Source organism: Hermetia illucens, chromosome 1 (genome assembly GCF_905115235.1).
Source record: "Hermetia illucens chromosome 1, iHerIll2.2.curated.20191125, whole genome shotgun sequence".
NCBI classification, from domain to species: domain Eukaryota; kingdom Metazoa; phylum Arthropoda; class Insecta; order Diptera; family Stratiomyidae; genus Hermetia; species Hermetia illucens.
The window spans coordinates 208,918,570-208,942,047 of record NC_051849.1 but is presented as its reverse complement, the minus strand read 5'-3'; the positions used below and the strand labels follow the sequence as shown (position 1 = coordinate 208,942,047).

The following is a 23,478-nucleotide window of genomic DNA, read 5'->3' as shown; positions in this document are numbered from 1 at the left end:
GTCTATAGGGGACCTTTCTTTCGTGAATGCTACAGGCTGCCTCTGAAGATCTGGGCTCGCAGGACTTGGTCTTAGAAGTTTGTGACATTAAAACGGTGCCCCACACTGCTTATTGGGCAGTAGATGTCCTAAATTTTCTACCCGAGAACGAAGGCGGGTCATAAGCCCTGGCTCACTGCCGCTCAAACTCCAACGCCAAGACAACTTTTTGGAAATTCAGCGATTTATTTAAGGGCCGTATATGGCATTACAAAAGACCGAGGGGATGATTACAAATCTTACCATGGTCCGGCCAAAGACGTTAATGATCAGTATTCACGATGATGAGTGACTTAAGAGGTGGAGGGAGTACTTTACTACGGTTTCTAATCGAAAAAAATCTAATGAAGTTCAAGCTCTTGATAATGTGGGGTGTATTTTCGTGCATCCCTTCTTACCTACAATCATCTTCGATCTCAGCAACACCCACATTAACATGCTCCGGACCATTATGGAGCTCTTCCTATTTGTAATGTTGTATGAAGTATTGGAGGCGTTGGCCAATTTAAAAAAATAACTTCCCTGGCGGCAGGCGACAACTCCATTGCGGGTTGTGCCATGCAATGGGATTGGATATCCTAGGGTGCATAGCACAGGGCAGTACAGCAAAAGTCCAAATTTTCTGGAAGCCCTGGAGGAGGCTGAAGTACACCGTCAGGAGCTAGCAACAATGGCGCGTAGATGTGGTTGGCACGCTAAACCCTATTTAGGGGGCCAATGGCAATCATAATCCTTACGAAGTAGGAAAATGATTTGATTTTTTCTTTCGAGAAGTTTTATTGAAATTTGGAGAAGCAAAAATTAAAATGCACTCCTCCGTTCGTTAGGTGAATTGTAAGATGACTAAAACGGCCAGAGCGACGCTTGGGGTTGACACCCAGACCCGCTGACAGATAGTGGTATCTACTACGAAGCTGGTTGTTAGTAGTCAAACTAATGGGGTGAAACTATATGCGCTTGCTAATCACTCCTTTATGGAGTGATAAGCTCGAAGCGGGAAGACATGCATAAAAACGAGTACCATCCATTTAATGAAGATTCGTAACTAGCGCTCAATCCCCTCAGTCATCGTGCCGTTAATTCTCAAAATGATAAAGGTAATTAGGAGGCGCCGGCCAGTAAGTCAAATAACCCTGACCTAAATTTTTTAAGGAACTGTCGTCTGGATTATTTGGTTTCCCTAAGTTTAAATAATTGAAATCGATTGAAAACTTTGAGAAAATCCGGGATTTTTAACAGTAGGAAGTAGGGAGTTTTTTAAATTTTGGGAAGCTACCTGTTCCTTTTAGGAGGAAGCATCAAATGAGAGTATACACCGGCAGAAGTATATTTCAAAATATCCGGCATGAGGCTCGATCCTAAGTCGCACTCGAAGTTATCCGAAACAAATTACAATTGATAGTCGAGTTAACCTTAATGAAACGGAGCTTTTGATGGCAGATCCTAATGGGAAAGCTGTGTCTGGCACACGGTACCAGTTTATACTGAGGTAGGCTTACTATTCATACTGGTGGATGCCTCTACCGAACCGAACCGAACTCCACGCTTGAGCTAAAAAGAAGCTATGTCTACGATTCGAACATGAAACTTTCACAACCAACCAAGAATTACCCCCGGGACCAACAAGTCAATGCAAATACAGCGTTGATTTGGCCGGCAGGATTGCTGGCCCGTCAGCCTCTTCGGCACCTCTGGGTACCACCACAACGGAGCAGACACTATCAGTGTCAGTGGCTCAAACCTGCCGGAAACGTAGCAGTTCACGTATCTCGGATTAATGCTATTAGCTAACGGTGAACTGTGATATGAGTCTCGTATCAGACCAGTTTAGATGAAATAACGTTCCATAACTGGCGGTCTTTATGATCTACGCTTTAACGAACGCCTCAAATCCAAAATCTAGGCAGTGTCACCTGCCCGATCGCCCCTTTGGATTCTGAATTCTGGTCGACTATCAAAGACAATGGACGATAGCTGGCGGTAAGGGAGTCAAGGATGTACCGCTGGGTCAGTTGCGTAACACGCTGTGGTTGCACTAATCGTGGAAAAATAGGCTGAGAAGTGTTTCCGATGTGAGTATCAACGTTGCTGTACGCTGTAGAAATTTCAGCTCCCTCTTCTATTTTTTTCATTAGAGCTGCTTCTATGCTGAAAAAAAAGACAAATTTTATTTTTTAATACCGAATAGTGAGTTTTTTATTCCTCATATACCGGTATTTGGAGAACCAGTTGTCTTCTTCTTACCAGCGGCTACCTGGTGAAAAACATCCGAAGAAAATGTGACATCGAGGTGATATCTACCAGTATACCACATCAACTGAAGACACAATTAGGAAGCGTCAAGGACCTCAATGAAAATAGCGAGAACTAGATAACCTGCACTGATTGTGAAAAATCATATATACGGCCAACTTCAAGATTAATAACGACGAGGTTCAACGAACATATAAGGGAAGCAAATCTGGCGAAAGCAGAAAACGACACACACAACCGAAGAAATAACATGTCCGCAAGTCCGCATCACAGTATATGGAAAAAGGTATAGAGATATCAGGCCTGTGACAGACCATAGCCAAAAAGAGGCACGTTTTTAGAGTCTAGGATGCCAAGACAGAGTTTCACAGTAGTAAAACTGGTGGTGATGGGGTTGTTCACTTTAGGCGGATCAAGAGAAAGACACGCTTTGCTAGATTTCACCACAAAGGTGATCGAAGAAGACCATGCGCTTTGCCATTTCTCGATCACTCTTAAAGCTGGCAACTGATCAGTCTCGGAATCAAGTAGCTTCGCGATGACGTGAGAGGGACTGAAGTACCCAAAAGGAACTCCCCATTCCAGCGTTGTTAATGCAGAGGCGTGCTGGTGTATGTCGACGAGACACTCTAGTGGGTTTGTCCTTATATGCTGGCAAACGCTCCCACCCCTTCGGTCAGCTTGAGCCGCTTTTTTCCGTTCCTGGGAGAGCTCTGCCCGGAAGGATATTTAGGCCAAGTTCGGATCCTGGTTGCATCATGGATGTTTGTGTTGGGGTTTGTGTTTGCACGGCTGCTGCAGGCTTATCCCTTGCCAAGCATTAAGGGCCATGCGCCTCGTGGTATGTGGAGTTGTATTTTTCCTTCGATTGCCTTATTGGAATAGTAAAATCAATTGCAGGTTAGAGTATCTACACGTGTCCTAACGTTTTGCCTGAAACCCAGCCAGAATTGGGTGGTTATGAAAGCACGTTCTATCTTCCGGCTAACAGTAAAACTGTACTAAATCCACCCACCAATTGAATTAGGCGTGCAAAATCATGAATTCTTCGTCATTTCCAGACAAAAATATTCACTGGCAAATCAGAAAAACGAATAATTATAGGAAATCATCTTCAGAAAAAGTAATATTGTACCAGTTTCTTTTGGCTACCATTTGAACTAGGAAAAACACCATCCAGTCCACTTCATTCCCATTAAATCAATTATAGGTAGCCTTTGCGCATTACTAGATTGGCACAAAAAAAAAGTATCTTTTTTATCGAAGCGTGTGTTGTAGGAGAAAAAGTGCTAACGGTTCTGTAAATCGATCAATACATTGAAAATGTGTCCAGCCACATAATATAATCAGACTGAAATATTTTCATAATAACCGGCCTCAACAGAAATAGATTTCTAAATCAATTTGGAAGATGAGGCGTGAAGTTTTGAAGATAGTCTGTGCTGAAAACGACATGAAGGAAGTATCTGGGTATGGTCCGGGGGAAAATGGCTGAGATCTGTATGCCTTAGGGTGGTTGAACTAGTTGAGTTTGCAGTAAATCTAAGGCTCAACTTCGCGAATTTGGTCCCGCATTTCATTCAGATACTTTTGATAATTTTTCATTCTACAAGAAAAATCTAAGAAACTGATGGTCCCTGGTGGTTGTTGCGGTCATTTGACCAAGTTATCCAAAGCAAACAAGATACAGACTGTGAGTACTTGGTCCTGTTCTAAGAACTATTCCACTACAAATTGTCTCAATTTAGATTTCGTCGATCAAAGATCGATCACCACAAAATCACGTACAAAAAACCATCAACAGAATGAAAACGGAGGCGCGGATCAAACAAATTGACTACTATCGGACACCTCATCATTTTCGGCTAGCATCTATGACGATTGTGTAGCTTCTGCTTCAGTTGCCCCTATCTGGGCATCTCCTTTGCTGACGCATCTCCAGAAGATCAGCACAAGTTATCTGGATGTTGATCTGGACCTGGCTGAATTGTAGTCAAAAAATATGAACGGGCTCAAAGACGAGACCAAGCCGACTGCAAATTGTTAAGAAAATTAAACGGAACGCGTAACAATTTTTTTTTTCTTCTAAGAAATCATCATCACCCAAAAGGGGGCAGATCATTTTGTGGATAACAAAGCCTTTTCTTTGTAGGAGCTTCTCTTTGAGGAAGTGATGACCATATTGAAATCCATTGGGCACCATGTCGTTGCTAGTGGACGTTACAGTGGTGTGGGTTATAATTCGACCCCTTGGTTCACCCCGGGAAGATAAAAGGGATTCAAGGTACTTGTAACTCCATCATCCCTTCAGGTTGAAGATAAGCAGTAACTAAGATGCTAGAACACCCGGCCCTGAGGCGCAAATCAAGCAGAAAAGCCGGACCCGGGGCGAAAATTATGCGGTGTCTTCTCTTATCCCTTTTTAATTGAATTTTCTATTCCGAGTCTTGAGAAAACTCCGGGCCTGGGGAGGACTCTCCCCTTTCTCCTCATCTTGTCAGGTCATCTAAGAGATACTGGAATATTGGTGACATTGAAATGATCCCACGAGCTATACATTTGTAAAATTGCCCTGGATCTCAAACCGGAGCCCGAACTCCTTTCCAATACGGATTACCTTCTGTATCTGTCCAAAAATACCTTGACCAACTGTACATTGCCTGCATTTTAAATACTAGCCACAATATTTGTTAATATTGAAAATTCATACAAAATGCTGCTTCTGACTGATCTAACACAGGGGCCTGTATTGTATCTGAACACCGGGTAAAGGTGCCATGGCGAGATCATCTAAAATTAATTTTCGATCTCGTTTTTCTCCTATTCGATCGCCCATCGACCTGATATTTACCTGTCGAATATGATTTGTACGTTGAATTATGACTATCTAACTTTCGTCTATTATTATTTGCATACACGAATAGAATTGAAGTCTCGATCGTTGAAAGGCACATTTCACCGCTTCCAATGGAATTTTTTTACTCTTGGCTTTGGTTCAGATTAATCTGGAAATTGAATACGTTTTTGCTTGTCATTTTAATTAGACGCGCAGGGAAAAATCCAAATGCCTCATCAGGGAATCAGATGCGTTAGGGATGATGTCGATACTGATGTTGAGGAGTTTTGAGTATCGTGGGAATGTGAATTTTATGTTAATGAGGGAAGTGATGGTAGAAGTTATTTAGGAGAAATCTTTCAGACAGCCAAGGAGGCTCTTATCAGGAAAGGATTGTTGTGGTCTCACAGTCAATGGGTACCTCTCCCCTGTGAACGTCAAAGCTGGCATGGATGTAGAGTGGGATTCACACCAACTAAAGAAAGCACTCCCACCTCTATCCTGCCTCTGCCCCACCGGACCACCATTTAGGCATTACTTCGCGGGGCGAGCTTGTCTTCCATAGGCCTGCAACTCTACAGTCTTCTGATTCTTTGTTTCCTTCAGCAGCTCCATTCTGTCTTTAGGGTATAGCCTTTCCTTTTCTTTGCGCTCTTCTTGTGCGTGCTTTTCTCTGGAGTTGGGTTTTTATCCGCACAATTGTGTGGATGACCGAAGTCCAGTTTGCCTTCGAACTGACCATTCCCCGGATTAAGTTTTGGGGGCTCACGCCGACTCCGAGAGCCTCACTCAGGCTTCTTCTCTCTTCCCGGAATCTCGGGAATTCAAACAGCACATGCTCCGAGTCCTCTGGAATTCCACGACATCTGTAACAACTCGGGTAATCATCCACACCAGTTCGATGCAGATACGTTCGGTAGCAACCACCGTGCCCAGTGAGAAACTGCGTGAGGTGATAGTTCACCTCCCCGTATTGTCCGGCAACTCATTCCCTAATATCTGGAATAAGCTGGTTTGTCTACCGACCCTTCGACGACTCGTCCCACCATCGCGTCGTTGTGACTCCTCTCTGCTTCCGTACCTAATGGAATCGCTTACGTCCGTCCATACAGGCATCGCATATCTCTAGCTAATAAGTCAATATTGACCATCCCCCCGATTACGAATACCGCATCATCCAAACTAGTTTGAAATGCCCTGCATACCCGCAGCGCAATCCGATGATAGGCAGAATTTATCTTCCTCCAGTTCTGTATGTTGTCCAAAGTCTCAGCTCATACAGGCGACGCGTACAACAATATGGACCGCACGATTTCAGCTATCAGCAGCCTGCCCCGCTGTTTTGGCCCACCTACGGTCGGCATCATCCTGGCGAGGGCCGCCGTGGTATTTCTAGCATTTTCACAGGCGTACGATATATGCCCTTTGAAACTCAACCTGGCACCGAAAGTCACGCCAAGGTATTTGTTACTCGACTTTGAGAAGATCATAAGGCTTCCAACCTACAAACTGATTTATTTATTTCTTTTCCGGTGATTTGTAATGGGGATTGCCTCCGTCTTTTCCTCCGCCAGACAAAGTCCGGCCCCCTCAAGCCAAGACCTTGCAGCCATGACCGTCTCGGTGGCGTAAGTCTCCACATCCTCCTGGAGCTTTGCAATGATCACTATGGCCAGGTCATCTGCAAAACTGATCAGCGTGGCCTCTTCTGCTACGGGAAGCAAGAGCACTCCGTTATACATCACGTTCCAGAGCGGAGGGCCCAACATTGAGCCTTATGGTACCACCGCTGAAATGATGTATTCATTGGACTCCGTCCGTTCCCTACAAGAAAGCTCTGTTCGACAGGTAACTCTTGATTAGCTTAGCCAAGTAACCAGGTGCATTAATTCTGGTCAATGCCTCTTTAATGCGGCCCCAGTCGGTGGAGTTGAATGCATTTTTTACACCCACGGTCACCGCGGCACAGCACTTGCCAGAAAGCATTGTCTCTCGAGTCAAGTCCACCACTCTTTGCACCGCGCCAACAGTAGAGCGAGCTTTCCGGAACCCATCTTGTTCATCTACAAGGCCATTCCCGTCTTTTAAGATTGGGAGCAATCTATTCTAGATGATGCGCTCGAACATCTTCTCCATGGTTTCAAACAAACAGATAGACGGATAGGATGCTGGTTCCCCCGGTGGCTTGCCGGGTTTGAGCAACAACACCAGTTTTTGCCTTTTCCATTGTGGAGGAAACACACCTTCCGTCATGCATGCCTCGAAGGTATTTATGAACCAATTAGGTCTGATCCTCACCACCAGAATGCTACCAAACCCGAACCTTGCTATTGCCGATCCTTCCGCAGACCCACGAAGTTCCTCCTCGGTAACGCGAGGTATTATATCTACCTCGAATTGGGCTTCCGTTTGATACCTGTTCCCCGCATGGTGACGAAAGAGTGCGGTTACCATTTTTCAAAGAAGCCGTTCACAGATTACCTGGGGCGACCTTTGCCCCTGCAACTTCTTCATAACCAGCCTGTGGGGGGTGGGGGTGTGGGGGTTTCTATTGTCATCCACACACAGTCGCCTAAAGCAATTTCTTTTGCTCCTGCGAATGGGCTCCTTTATTCTGCCACGCAACGTCTTATAATCCCGTTCGCGCTCCTCGTGATTGTGTCTTCCGCCGGATTGTTGGAACTGGCTTCTTGCGCAATGGGATGCCGATGTTAGCTCCTCGATTTCGCTATTCCACCAATAGTTTGGCTGTTTGCTTGCAAACTCTCGCGTCCGGGGCATAGCAGCGTCGCATGCCTCGGTCATTCGTCGCGTGATGCCATTTGGTCACCGTGTCATTCAGGTCATTATGACCCGCCAGAGCTTCAGAGAACGTATCCTGCCCGAACGCCCTCGTCGTCCAGCCCGGCATTCCTACACGCTTTCTGCGAGCATTCAATCCGTGACTTCGGCCACCAGCGACTTTAATCAAGATCGCCTGGTGGTCGCTATGAGTGTAATGCTCACTGACATACCAGGCGGTTCTCCTCGTCAATGCGGTACTCCCGTACGTGAGGCCGACGGTAGAGCCCAGGCCTCTCCCTCTGAATGTAAATGAGTTCCCAACATTGGCAAGTACAACATCCAACTTGACAAACGCGTTGATCAGGATACGTCCTCTCTCGTTTGTCCTTCGGCTACCCCATTCAACAGCTATGATTTGCGGGGTATGACTCCTTGCATCCAGTACCAAATGGTGTTGCGCTAGGAGGAGGGTAACAGCTGTAAACATAACTCCAACGAAACCAGCTCCCAGAAGTTGCGTAACTTCCTGAATGGTCTGCACGCCGCATACCCATATCGCTGCTTTACCGGTTTGGTCCTTGGTCCAGACACTACCACCGTTGTTGTGATAGGGTTCACAAATAATGGCAACGTCAATTCCCTTCTCTCGAATGGTCTGTGAGAAGAGATCTTGTTCCACCTCACAGTTGTTGAGATTGATTTGAATCAATCTCATTTGTGCCTTGTATTTAGCGCTTTCCTGAACACTGGACATGTCAATGGGTAGTATCCATGCTAAGAACCACGGTAATCCAATCTGATCTGGAAGGAAACCACTTGACTAGACCTTTCAGTAGAGGGACACCTCAAAGTAGTACCATATCGGCGAAACTTTGGTTGATAGTGATGGGTGAAGTTTTACAGATATTGAGCAGGAGTGGTGTGAATTTGGCGAAGTATGCCTCAAACTTTCTATAGTAGTCTTTATCAACTTCGTAGCTAAATGCTTTAATTCACGACAGAAGATACACGCTTTTTACACTAATTTGTCCAAAGCTTTTGACACGCTTGACCTCAATGTTATTTTCTCCTTATTCTCTTGCTACTCAACTATCCCCCCTCACCCCCCTTCAAATACCTCGTGGCTATCCTCCTACCTCTCAAACCGTTCGTGCAGAATTTCTTTTCATTGATACTCATGCCATTTCTTCTCTCCTTCCGCTGGTGTTCTCCAGGACTCTATTCTTTGTACCCTACTATTCCTATTTTTTATTAACGACCTGCTTTCCATTCTTACCTGCTCTCCTTCTCCTCAACAAGTTTGTTTGCTTTACCCAGACGACCTTAAATTATTTGACTCTATTTCGCCTCCGCTTGACTGTGCTCTTTTGCAGTCCAACCTAGATATGCCGATCGGTTGGTGTGCTGACCGGCTGACACTAAATATCAACAAATGCCACTGAATGTGCTATTCGCTTAAATCTTCTCCATTATCCCCTTTCTACTCTCTTGCTGGACAACCCCAATCACTACTGATGTTTTTTTAATCTAGGTCTTGTAATCTTCGATGACAAACTTCGTTTTCAATTCTCACTTCGTTGACATCATCAATCGCGCTTTCAAAATGTCTGGCTTTATCCTGCGTTCCTAATTCCACTTTATCTCAATCCCTCTTCCTTTACGATTTCCACTCGTTTGTTAGAAACATCGTTGAATATTGCTGTGTAGCCTCGTCCTCCTTCTGCAAGCGTAACTGCCGTGCTCTTATAATTAATAAACGCAAATTTGTCCAGTCCCTCCTTTTTTTAGAGAAAACCTTCCCTGTATGGACTATCCTTCTCGGCTTTACGCCCTCAATTTCCCTCCCTGCCCTTAATGTACTTCTACACCTCCTCTCCTGTAGCTCCATTTCGGAAGGAAACCTCAGTGTATTCCAAGCGGAGGCCTGCCCATCGTGTAGCGTAGTAGTTTTGGTCGATAGCCAAGTCACCATTAAAGATATTACTTAGTGGCTACATCCTTTAGATAGGCACTAAATAGTCTGGTCGACACGCCCAACGTCACCTTCCTCCGGTCATATAGGATTGAGCACGGACTGACCCCCCGGGCTTCGCTCTGAGCAGTCCCACTCTGGATACAGTCTATTTGTCTACTTTAAGTCCAAGAGGATCTGGTTGATCTATAATAAAACCCAATTGCAGAAGCTCTTGGGCTAGACTCGGTATATCCTGCAATTTGTCGAAGTTGCAGAGAGGAGAAGGGAAGACCCCAGACACAATTCTAGGTAGAGTCAGGTTACAAATATTAGGCAAACCATTCTTTGGGGGCATTACATAGGTCTCTAGCTTTAAAATTGGCGGATTGCTATCCCTCGTGACCACTATGGGCTGATCCTAGAAATATGGGCCAGCTATATTCTGCTTCTTTTGTCTTTCCCGTAGCAATCACAACTTCAACTAGCTGGAATCGGCCTTGATAGTCATTATATTCAGGCCCTATCCGTTTTTAAATGACTTTAAGATAGCAGTCTGTCGTCCTTTTAGGATCAATTTTGTATATGGAAGAAACAAAATGGATTCTTCTTAAGATTGCAGAGTAGTTCATGGTATACTGTTGATAGTACCATTATTCGTGTTTTCAGTACTCCACCGAAATTCCATCCGCCATCTCTGCTGAAATTCTCAGGTCAGGCATTGTTGGTTGTTGTTGAGCACTTGTCCGAAGTAATCAGACCATCCATTATTTATTTTCCGCAGGTTTTCTTGTAGGTTTCGTAAGGCGTCATCATAGTTGGAAATCGTTAATAGCTGGGTTTCGAATCCCTATTCCTCAATTCATTGTTCTCTCTCTTATCAAATTCTCTTTACATTTCCATTTACATAATTTTTGCATCTATACCAGCCTTGTATCACTCGTTGAAGCACTTGTTTCTTCTTCGGCGAAACCCAGTGGCCTTTTCCGCTGCAATGAATGAAGTGGATAACATGCTCCAGGTCCTTGGGTATTCCTGAAAATCTAGGGACTCGTCCAATCCGAAGCGATGCAATTACTGCACTGGTCCCACTTTTTCGTTCGATTCATCTCTCAGTGCTCCGAATCAGTTTAGAGGTCCAGCAGCCTTTTCAGGAATCATCCCATTTGTTCCTGTCATCTTCTGTATAGCTCCTTTCTAGTGGCCTTTCAGAAGTCCGCAGTCACATTGGTCTGGTTCGCCCTCCTTTTTTGGTAGTAACATTGTGCCTCATTGACAAGAAGATTGGCCCTTTTCTGATTCAGCGTAATGTCCAGTACTATCGCCCAGACAGGGGCCACGTATAGCAGTATGGATTTCATCACTCCTGCAATATGAAGCCGGCGACTATATTTTGGCCTTGCTGGAAACGAACTCTCCTCTCCTGCTTTTCCTCGCACGTAGTCTAGATGCCCCTCGAAGCTCAATTTGGCATCGACCATTACCCCCAAGTATCTAATGAGCGATTTTGAAACGACTTCGTGATTACCAACAGTTGACAATACTGCTTTTCCTGCAATTGGTGATAAGGACCGCTTCCGTCTTTTCATCCACCAGGTCCAGTTTAGCCATTCGCAACAATGCTTTCAAGCCACTGAAAGTGGCGAAGTTGATGAGGGTTTAAACGTTGGCATTGGTAGTTTATTGGTTGTGCCTGTTATCCTTTGATGTGCTGCCTTCTGTTCGATTTGCTTCTTGCATGATTACTTCACTGAAGAATTTCTGCAGTGCTAGGGTTTTGTTTGGTAAACCTGATGGACAAAGATAAGATGTTAAATTTATTACCTTGGTATGCTAGACGACGATTTGAGAGTTACTGGACTTTACCGAGATCAGGTCTATGGCCGAAAAAAACGGCGCAAATTAAGACCAGACGAACTCTTTACTGAACGTCACAAAGTTTATAGAAAAAGGATTAAACTTGACATTGCTCTACCTATCCGAAATCTTAAAAATTGAGACAAAAAATGACCTTAATGTGCTTGGTTTGTCTTCACTAGCGAATAATCCTGAAGAAAGTGGTCACCCTCTTTTGACACTTTCCATTATCAGCGTCAATCTTGATAATAATTGTCTGGCTACAGAAATCTACACCACATCCTGGATTATTAGTGTCAATTAAACCTTAATTTAGATCAACTACCAAAAAGGGGTCGTAAGGATTTGCCAAGGCTACATAGGTCAATTATTGTAAATCCTTTGACTGGGTTTAGGGCTTCGGTTGCTGACAGCAAATTAGGAAAATCCCACCTGACGAAATCCCCGTTCATACCAAGAAATGGGACCACAAGTTCAAACTTTTTGAGTGAGTAATTTCCTCAGATACGTAAATTACCAATGGAACCTCTTTATAAGCCCTCCTTATCTGGAGGGGCTTTATTTTTAAGTTGAATATTAATGATTCTCGGAGCTTGTGAATAATTGTGCACCATAAAAAAGTGAATCATTTTTTTTTGTAAGTGAATTACAGTCTCAATCACCAAATTGCCGATAAGTATCAATGCGAATCGACTATGAATGAACAAAAAAAAATTATCACCAATTGACGCAGAATGGAATAGGTTTTATCGAGTTATTTTTGCATACTCTGAATTTATTTACGTTAAATCAGTCACAAGGTTCCAATGGGATCGATCTGAGTTTAAAGACCAGAGCGTTATCTGAGAGGTAAAGTATCTTTTCGTGATTCGCAATGTTGATCTGGAACCAAAATATCGAAACTCCTGTATGGAAATGACCCTACTTTTGACTCATATCCAACGAATACTGTTCAATATCTGGAGGAATCCACCTTAATCTAGTGTTAATTACATACATATATCGCAATGCCCCCGGATAAGATACACCGGGAAGCTGCGTTATGCATAGATTACTTTTTACATTGTTGAGCGGATCAGGGTACACAGATATTGGTGTGATCACAAAAGCACTGATCGCTCATTAAACGTAGCAAGAAAGACCCCGTGTAAGAGTACTGCCGCCAACATTGATCCAAAACCAATCTTTCATGGACGCTCTTGCGGTGAAGTAATATTGAAAGTCATTTGAATGTTCTTAAATGTTGCCCAGAAATGTGGTAATGATATGCTGCTCACCGCAGCCCATTTATAAATCCGTGGAGCCAAGATCGCCCCGATCGCTCGGACAATCACTGTGGCTTTATCAGTGTCGGCCTAGAGCGGATCTAAAAAAGCGGATGGTTTTCGTAGATACTGAATAAAAAAAAATCTGTCGGAATGTGCTGAGTGTGTGTGTAGTGTGTGAAAATGAATATTATTAAGCTTTTGCAGAGTCAGCCTTACGTAGTTTGATCAATGGTATCACGGCCCATTCAGCGGATAGACCAGACGATATTGTGAGCCTTGCGCGAAAATGGTGTCATCAATATGGTTCGGTGTTCATTCTTTCAGTTTGATAATGGACTGGAAATTAGCACTTGAATCTTTTGGTAATCCAGTGGATCAAGATGCAGATGTCAATGGGGTTTAAGTAGATTCAATTATTGATTAGTTGAACATGATGTTCATGCTGATGAGGTGGGTTTTACCATGGGAGAGGACTTATAGAGTGTCGATGGTCTGTTGCTAGTCTGGCTGGTCAATCTGTCACTTCAAGTGGAGCAACATTTCTAGCCAACTTTTGATAACATTCCTGCTCCCAGCGCTATCCATAGCACCCCAATTAAAATACACCACTCAAGATAGAAAACGGAAGCTGGGTGCTTCAGATACGGAGAGCCATGCATTTATTGTAGAAAGCTAGAGAGGACAGTTTTTTGTACGACGAGGCTACTTTCAGAAGAATTCCTTTAGGAAACGTCAGCAAAGTGGCTGATGGAGCTGGAGGAACTCCTGAATAGAATTTCGTATTACAGCCTGACATGGAGAGTGAGAGAAAATGCTCATAAAGGAGAAACAACTGCGGCTTCCGCTAAGAACACCGCGAGTGCTAAATGGAACGCAGACAGCCCGTTACAGAGCGAAATGGGGAAAACACGAGGCATCTGAAGGAGACTTCATGAAAGTACCCTTTAGGGCTCAAAAGAAGAAGCGAAATAGGACAAGAGGCAACAACAAGCCGCGTCATCAGAAAAACCTCTACTGAAAATTAAGGCGGACAAGAAGGTTGAAGCACTAAAAGAAAAGGTGGCGAGACGAAGGAGGACCAGACTCCCAGCTCTGCTTATTAAGCCGACGGAAGGCAAGACCTTTGCGGAAGTCCTCTGCAAAATCCGTTTCAAGATCAAATCCGAAGATAGCGGAGTAGATGTTTGTTCCATCCGAAAAATTGAGAGTGGTGGAACGAGGTAGAAGAGGCCATTAAACGCGAATGTCCGGATTGGTATCACCTTTGCGAATTCCCGAGGACAAAAACTCCATACAGCGGGAAAATCAAAATTGGTTGGCTAGTGTGTAGTATACAAATCCGGCCTGCCCCAACCAAATATTACAGATGGATTATGGGCGCACGTCTGAAACTTGTCGGGGCTCTCGCAGAAAGGCAACATGCCGCAAATGCGGTCAGGCAGGCCATAAAGCGAACACCTGCTACGAAAAAGAGAGTTGCGTCCTATGCAAGGACCGTGGCGCGGCTGGTGAGAACGTTGCGTACCCTGCGGGCTCGGGGTGGTGTCCAGTCTTCAGAGCAGAACTGGCAAGAGCTAGGACGCAGTCAACATGATTCGCATCCTACAAATCAATATGCACCGGATCGCAATCCTTCTCGAGTTGATAGGACAGTTCGTTGGGGAGACCAAAACTGATTTAGTGCTCATCAGTGAGCTTGATGGTACCCTGACATATCAAGTACCGTGGCCATCTGGGTTCGGGGCGGCATTTACCCTAGGATTCTTGGCCAAGGCCGAGCGGATGGATTTGTCTGAATTCGGCGTTTTGAGGTGACATTTTTCAGTGTCTATCTAACACCGAATGGGACTTTCGATGCAGGCTTGATGCTCTAAGGGACGCTATCTCGGTCTCAGACGGGGTTGACTTTAATGCCATCGCACTTGAATGGGGTATGCCACACCCAGACTCTAGAGGAAAACAGATTCTCGAAATGACGGCGAGAACAGGACTCGTAGTTTTAAATACTGTATCCACCGCAACGTTTCGGCGCTCAGGCTGCAAGGGAAGCAGTCCACACGTAACCTTCGCATCGGAATCACTGGTGTTACTGGTATACGGGGTGAGTTCTGGAAGACTTCTGGGCAAGCAACCATGAATGCATTGCCTTCAGTTTTCGGAACTCTGGCGCTCCTTCTGCGCATCGAACGTCGCGAAGGTGAATACCGGAAAATTTGTCGAAAGGAAGGCACTCCTGGGGGTGGTGGCGTTCAAGCTGACACTGTCGTAAATGAACTTGATAACGACGGCCCCCGGAGCTTTCATGTCCAGGAGGGCATCGAGACTCTATGTATTAGTGGACGGCGGAAATTGCAGATTTCCGGTAGGAGTGCCACAGATTCCATCGCTTAGCACAACATCTAAACGACCGGAAGGAGGTATCTACCGTAATGACATAGTACAGATCAGCCAAAAGAAGATCTCACAGCTTATAGACAGTAGCAAAGCTCGTTGCGCACGATCTGGTCGACGAGGTGAATGGGGACTCGTGAGACTTCGGTTACAAATTGGTAACCTGAAAAAATCGTGGCTCTGCGGAAACTCTGTTCATTTGAGGCCGAGTAGATGGACCGCCTTGTACGGGTACTGTTTCCTGCGCACCGGTGCGGGATGATTCCACTTTTCTCTTTAAAAGAATTGGAACAATCAGTCCTCTGTATAAAAACAAAAAGGCGCCAAGATCCGATGGTATCCCAGCAGAGGAATACAAACTGGTGTTCCAACATCGGCCAAATCTACTGTTCGGCTCTTTCAACGCCTGCTTAAGGGAGGTCGTTTTCCCTTTTCGTTGGAACGTGTCGAGGTTACCACAGTACTTCACCAGTGGTAACTTTGGCTACTGTGGCATTTGATCTTACAAACCCACGGGAGAGACTTGGACGAGCTCCAACGATGGACCCATTCAGAAGAAACTCGATTCTCGCTAACGCTTCCCCCAGTGGGTAGTGTATAGCAGGAGTTTACGATGAGGAAGAAACCTTGACGCTAAACCACGCAAGTGATGTTACCTTTATCACCCTGAATAAAAAAATCATGGAACTCTGTGAATTCATCAAGGAGCGCAGTTATATTCAAGGCTCGAGATTGAAAGAGGTGTGGAGTCGTCGAGCGAACCAGGCAAATGGTTGAAAGCAGCAGCAGACAAACAAACCACGAAAATAAAATGGGTTCGACTCCTCAAAAAATAGAGCACGTGAGGAAAACGGCTAAAGCTGCCACCGAAGCTTACCTACATGCAACTACAGAAAAAAAGAGTGGAACAGTGGCAGACTCTGAATTCGTTAGAAAAGAGACCTTATGTTGGAGCTCAAAAAACTGGAAACACAGAAACAACATAAGGACTAGCAGACCGGAGATCATTATATTCTGCAAGCGTAGAGATGATATAGCCACGAATGAAGGTTCGCGAGCGATGCCTCGGCTTCGATCACATTGCGAAGGTATGAACCAGTACAATTGACAAGTCGAAACAAATAGAAGATGCAGAGCAGCAGGCCATATTAGCATCCCCATCCTTTGACCTATAATCGTAGCAGGTAATTTTAATGTTTGTGGTCTTGAATAGAGCCACCGGAAAGCGTATGACGTCTTTTGCTCAATGCATTTGCAGAACTAGACGTGGTATTTGCGAATGTAAGGGCTTCATACACTTTCGGAGGAAGCAGCCTGCAGTCTATAATGGACTAGACATACTTGAGCGCCGCTTTAGCGAGTTGAGTTGCTTGGAAATTCAGTGAGGGGTATGCCGGCCACTAGGCAATATGCATGGAAATGAATGGTGCATCGAGCTCGAAAAATGAGGTCTCGCATGGTGCCGGATGTGTTGACCGTCTCGACGGCGAATACTGTTTAGGAGGACAAGTTTTCCCCGACGCTCAAACCCACATATCCCTGGATGCTACGGCCAAAGAAAAAATCTTCCAAATCATTCGATGGGCAACTGGTTGTCCAACTCAACGAGGTCATAATACTTCCAGTAACTACGGTAGAACTGCACGAAATATGTAGTAGGATCCGTGGCAACGAGGCCCCAGGTTTGGATGGCATTGTACGTTTTCGCTATAACCTTCACGGCGTTCCTAAAAGAAGGAATATTCCCTGCTCAGTTGAAACAGCAAAAACTGGTGTTAGTGCCCAAACCCAATAAGAGACTTGGAGATCTAGCATCATATCTCGCGATCAAGGGATCTGGATTGGGACAGGCAGGTGGGGAGAGGGAGATGACAGAGAGAGTCATCTACCACAGACTCCTACTTATCGTCGAAATCAGTAATGTCTCGTTGGTGGATGCAACGGTGGTCATGAGTCTGGCAAAAGGCATACTGGTTTCTAGCGGCTGCTGTGCGTGTTGGTATTGGATGTCACAAACGCATTCAACTCGCCCAACTGGAACCTAAGTGAAGAGGCATTGGATGATGTTGATGTTCCCGGGTATTTAGCGAGTCTAGTGGGAAATTACCTTTCAGAGAGGACTCTTTGGCATGGGACAGATGGCGTGTGGTGGGGGTATCACGGGGCTATTGTGGAATGTCATATATAATGGTGTACTTGTTCCTCCTGTTCTAGAGGGGACTATGATCTAGTTGTAGTTGTTACAGCAAAGCACCCAGAGGATGTAGAGGTCTACGCAATGGAAACAGAGCGATAAAGTCCTGGCGGATGAGAAAACGGAAGCGGTGTTAATAATAAATCGTGGAAAGAAGAACACTGTGAAAGTGGAAGTCGGTGGCTATACGATTGTGTCAAAGGCGGCTATCAAATCCCTGGGGATAATAATTGACGACAAACAGAGGTTTTGGGAACACCTAGAGTATGAATGTCAAAAGGTGTACCACCACCGAATATTGGCGGCCCGGAAGACTGCTGGAGCTTACTTCTAGCCTGAGTGGCGCAATCCATTCTGCCTTATTCGTCACCTGTGTGGACAGAGGCGTTTGCAAAAACTCTCAGAGACGCACGCACGTGAATTCGGTTTATCGGTTGATGGCTTCGAGGGCGTACAGTGCTTTTAGAACCACATCAAATGAGCCAGTACTGGTGGTAGCGGGCATGAACCCTGTCGACATTTGGACCAATGAAATGCCTGTGCTATGTACCTAACAAGATGTATGGAAAGAGACACAGAACGCAGGAATACGATCAGGTCAGAGTCGCATAATCGCTGGCAACACAGATGGAGCGAGTCTACGAATTGTCGGTGGACGCACGGACTCATTCCCAGCATTAGAGTGTGGTTTGAACGGAAACATGGGGAGACCAACCACATTATCCAGTTCTCGACAGGACAGGGTGGTTGCTACAGACAATTCCTGCACCGCTTTGGGTTCTATGATTGCCGAATTGTCCCAGATGCGGTGGCATACCCGATGATGCAGAACATGTGATGTTTCACAGCCCAAGGTTTGCAATAGAGAGGAGAGCCTGAACCAAGCGTTGGGCAAGAGCGAGTCTCCAAGAGTCCGGAGAATATAGTTGCGGAGATGCTGAGGTCGAAGGAAAACTGATTATATTTTTACGATTGTGGAAGAAATAGCGTAAAAATAGAGTAGGTGTTGCTGAAGGAACAAAGAAAGAGGAAAGCAGAAAGGAGCTGAAGGACGGCTGTCTAAAGGCAAAGGTGGAAAGACTAGGTACAATTTTTAGTGGGTGTAAATCCCACAGGCGCCCGATTACCTCGGACGTTTGCTGCATTATATATGAATATAAGTCGACCTTTATCAGGGTGCGACCTCGACATCGCAATCGTTTTCACTGCATTTACGAAATATTAGGATCTTAAACGTATAAATTTCGCAACAATTGCGTCTGGAAATCCCGCCATACTGCAAACAAATGGCTAGATTATTTCAGTCAGACAATTTAGATACTTTGTAAGCACTTGTTCCATTTTGTTTATGACTCATATGAAAATACAGGTAATTGTTAACCTTGACGACATTCACGATAACAACCGATACGAAACCAATAACGCATATCAAGATATATTAACATATTTTTGGTGCTATCATCATCGCTATTTCAAAGCGACAATTTAAAACACGAAATATTATTCATTGCCTCCTTAGTCAAAAGCAACAACTCAAAGGAAAAGAATTGAAACCAAATAAAAAGATACAGATACATTGGGGGAAGGTGGTAATTTACTTATCAGAGTTAATGAGTAATTACTCAATTTCCGTTACAAGTTCGATTAGCACTCTAATCAGCGTTTCACAATACTAATATGTATTTCTGTTATTTACCCAGAATATATATGGACAAGCCGTCGTGGATAGCAAACAAAAGAAATTACTGGAAATTGAGAAAAATCGTAGTAAAAATGAGGCGGAATCGACCTTAATTAGTACTTTGTCTCGCGTACTTGAACCTTCTTGCGTTTATCTTTGAGAGTTCGAGTATTGCGTTTGGTAGTTATATGCACAGTACGGGTGCTGTTGGTGGATTTCTTGAGAGGTAGATGATGTAACCCTTTTTGCGGAAGCAGAGCATGGGGGCTCCCCCGAGTATCACCCCCAAGTTGTCAGTTCCGGGCCTTTCCCTTGCTATTACATCTTTGTCTCAATAAGGTCAAATAAGTGCTCTTTTTCTGTGATTTGGAATTTTCTTGGTGGGCTGCTTCTAGATAGTTCGAGTGTACTTACGCTATCTTCTGCCATATCAGCGGCAAGACACCTAGCAGACACCCATTCAATATGTATCTTACCGACTCGAATCGGTAAGCAGATATAATTGATGTTTCTTCATTTCCATTCCTTTGTTAACTATCTTCGATTGAAATGAAAAATTCATTAATTAGGTATGCATAATTGGGAATTTCTCGAAAATATTGATGGGATCAGTTTTGTTTCTTGTTTTTTATTTCAGAAATTCACAGAATTCGTGTTCAGTGCAACCGAGTTTCATAACTTCCCAATAAATGTAACGCGCGTCGGGAATTGCAGCAATATTGGACGATTCAAGGAAACTAGATAACACAAACGCTTCCCATCGTGATTATGCCATTACTTCTAGCCAATCATCACAACACATACGGAATGTTACTTGATTACAACGCAATCAAAAGTAGAAGTAGCTTTCATTTGGACCAAGAACCAATCGATTTCACAATGTCGAAATACAAAGCTGAAGTGACCAACTCATCGGGAGGATCATATGATCACGGTCATCATCGCTTGCAGATGAACAATTTGGAGCATTTAGTGCCAATACACGCGAATCCTTTTTACTCGCAACTGAAGCACTCGCCAAATGCAAATCGAATGCAGCCTGATCATCTTGGACAGGGAGAGGATCAGTCCTTCCATTCACCACACTTGCAGCAGCTTTATCAGAACTTTTGCGGGAACCTGAATGACAGACTGTCAAAGGATATTTTTCAGCACCAGCAGCATAGTATGGAGGCTGCGAAATGCGAGGGTAAGTGATCATTCCTCCTTTGAATGTATTTAAATTTAGATAAAATTTTACCCGACAGCAATTTATCTGTCTCAAGGATGCCCTGATTAGCGTCTATCATATTTTTTTAATAAGGTTCCAAGTTGGTTGCATTCCGGTCTTGACTGATAACCATGATGTAACAATGACCACATGAGACTTCAAAAAGGAGTCTCAGCATCCAACTATTCCCACCCATCATCATCATCAACGGCACAATAACCGGTATCCGGTCTAGGCGTGCCTCAATAAGGAACTACAGATATCCCGGTTTTGCACCGAGATCCACCAATTCGACATCCCTAAAAGCTGTCTGGCGTCCTGACCTACGCCATCGCTCCATCTCAAGCAGGGCCTGCCTCGTCTTCTTTTTCTACCATAGATATTGCCCTTATAGACTTTCCGGGCTAGATCATCCTCATCCATACGGATTAAGTGACCCCCCCACCGTAACCTTTTAAGCCGGATTTTATCCACAACGTGACAGTCATGGTATCGCTCATACATTTCGTCATTGTGTAGGCTACGGAATCGTTCATCCTCATGTAGGGGGCTAAAAATTCTTCTGAGGAATCTTCTCTCGAACGCGGCCAATTCTTCTTGCTAAGAACCCAAGTCTCCGAAGAATACATGAGGACTGGCAAAATCATTGTCTTGTACAGAAAGAGCTTTGACCCTGTGGTGAGACGTTTCAAGCGGAACAGCTTTTGTAAGCTGAGATAAGGTTTGTAGGCCAGTAGTTGGGTGGATTTAAAGAGGATCATACCTTTTGCATTCACCTCAGCATCACGGATCACTTTCTCGAGGGCCAGGTTAAAGAGGACGCATGATACATTATCCCCTTGCCGTAGACCGTTGTTGATGTCGAATGGTCTTGAGAGTGATCCTGCTGCTTTTATCTGGCCTCGCACATTGATCATTGTCAGCCTAGTCAGTGTTACTGATTTGCCTGGAGTGAAGTCTTTTTGGTATGGGACAATGATGTATGGCGTTATCCGGCCTAGCAAGATAGAGGAGAATATCTTATAGATGGTACTCAGCAACGTGATACCTCTATAATTGCTGCACTGTGTGATATCTCCTTTTTTAAGCTTTTGTGTAAAGCAGAAGATTATTAAAATCGATTTACTGCCTGTCTGTCTGTCTTTTCTTTTTCAGGAGGTGGAAATCTTCAAAAGACACTGGTCTGGACACACCAGTGTGTGGGATTTTTACCCACTAAAACCACCCCCGACTCCCTCCCTGCGCCGCGGTGCTACCATAAGGTATTATATCACGGGGCGGAGTCAGCTCATTCTAGCTTTGTCACCTTTCTTCTATGTGCACGCGACCGCGCTTTTCTCCTCTCCCTACCTTTCGCAGTTTGGTTTGGATAGATGCGATCATGGAGTTGACCGCATCCCAATTTTCTTGATGTGCTACCATTTTCGGCACCTGATTTTCTGTTACTAGCACCTCTGCTATAGTCTCCTCTAGATTCCTCCTTTCTTTCACAAATCTCGGGCAGTGGAAGAATACATACTCTGGGTTTTCTGGATCTCCAATTTGATGCCAATGTCGAACCTGGCTATGAAGGTCTTCCAAACCTCTTTTTGCTCAAAACTGGTAAGTCCATCTCCCTTCCCGAGCCTCGAAGAGAATCATTTTCCCGGCTTGTGAAAAGAGGCTCTCATTATTCCCATTCACAAAAGTGTCGATCGTTCGCTTGCCGAGAATTGCCGTCCCATTTCCCTCCTCTCCTCCTGTTCCAAAATCCTGGAAAGATATGTCAGCGACTGGTTGTCTACCCACTTTGGCCAACACATAGTGAAAGAGCAACACGGCTTCGTTAAACGTAGGTCCCCTGCCTCCAACCTGCTTAACTTTACCAACTTTGTCGCCAAATGTTTAAATTCACGGCAAGAAGTGCATTTCAGTTACACAGACTTGGCGAAAGTCTTCGACACAGTAAATCACAAGATGCTTCTATCCAAACTCTCGTCCCTAAACGTTCCCATACCACTTGTTTTAAGGCTTGCTTCTTACCTTTCCAATGGATACCGATCCTGCTGCGTCTCTTTGGATGGCTGTACTTACCGCTCCTTCTCTCCCTCTTCTGGCGTCCCACAGGGATCTATTCTGGGTCTTTTGTTATTTTTATTTTTTATTAACGACCTTCCTCCCCTCCTTACTTGTCCCTGTTTGCTCTATGCAGATGACCTTAAGCTGTATTCCGCTATATCGTCGCCTATGGATTGTGTTTCCCTTCAATCTAACCTGGACACTCTGGTTCGTTGGTACTCGACTAATGGTTTAGCGCTAAACGTCAGAAAGTGCCACTCTATGTGTTACTCCCTAAAATCCTCACCCACTTCTCCCTCCTACTCTCTTAACGGACATTCCTTATCCTGCTTAAATTCCACTCAAGACCTCGGAGTCACTTTCGACAATAAGCTCCGCTTTGCCACCCAGTGCCTCGATGTCATCAATCTACCAGCAAAATTGTCAGGCTTTATACTTCGCTCCTCCTCTGAGTTTGGCTCTATCCACCCTCCTTAGCTCTTTTCAATTCCCTCGTGAGGAATACCTTCGAGTATTGCTCCGTGATCTGGTCACCTTCTCGTAACTGTGATTGTCTTGCCCTTGAAAATGTGCAACGTAAATTCACCCGTTCCATCTTCTTTAAGAAAAGCTTCCCTCGTGTGGACTACCCCTCCCGCGTCCGCTTTCTGAACCTTCCCTTCCTACAACAGCGTAGATCCTATCTGGATCTATGCACATTCTTTAAACTTTCCTCGGGTCTGATAGACTGCTCCGCCGCTGACGAGCGCAGATATTTTCAACGTGTCCTGCAGAACTCGAAGTCTATTTTCATTCCCCGACTCCTAGGCTTTGCCGAAATTATAATTCAGAACAGTTTGGTCCTTTTAACTTCCCTACTTTAAGTAGTTTTAAACGTAAGATAAGTCTTTTGCTTTTTCCTCCTCCTGAGGACAATAATTAATTGGAATTTACTCTGTTTGTTGTCCGTTAAATTA

General features: G+C 44.6%; 1 protein-coding gene across 1 annotated transcript in view; it reads left to right on the top strand.

The window, feature by feature from the left end:
* Positions 1-23,478, top strand: part of LOC119661601 (protein nubbin-like) — a 233,643-nt gene that overhangs the window by 40,702 nt on the left and 169,463 nt on the right. Inside the window, exon 2 of the mRNA XM_038071001.1 lies at positions 19,892-20,443. Within this exon, the coding sequence (XP_037926929.1) occupies positions 20,023-20,443 (421 nt within the window). The 5' untranslated portion in view covers positions 19,892-20,022. The remainder of the gene's footprint in view (positions 1-19,891; positions 20,444-23,478) is intronic.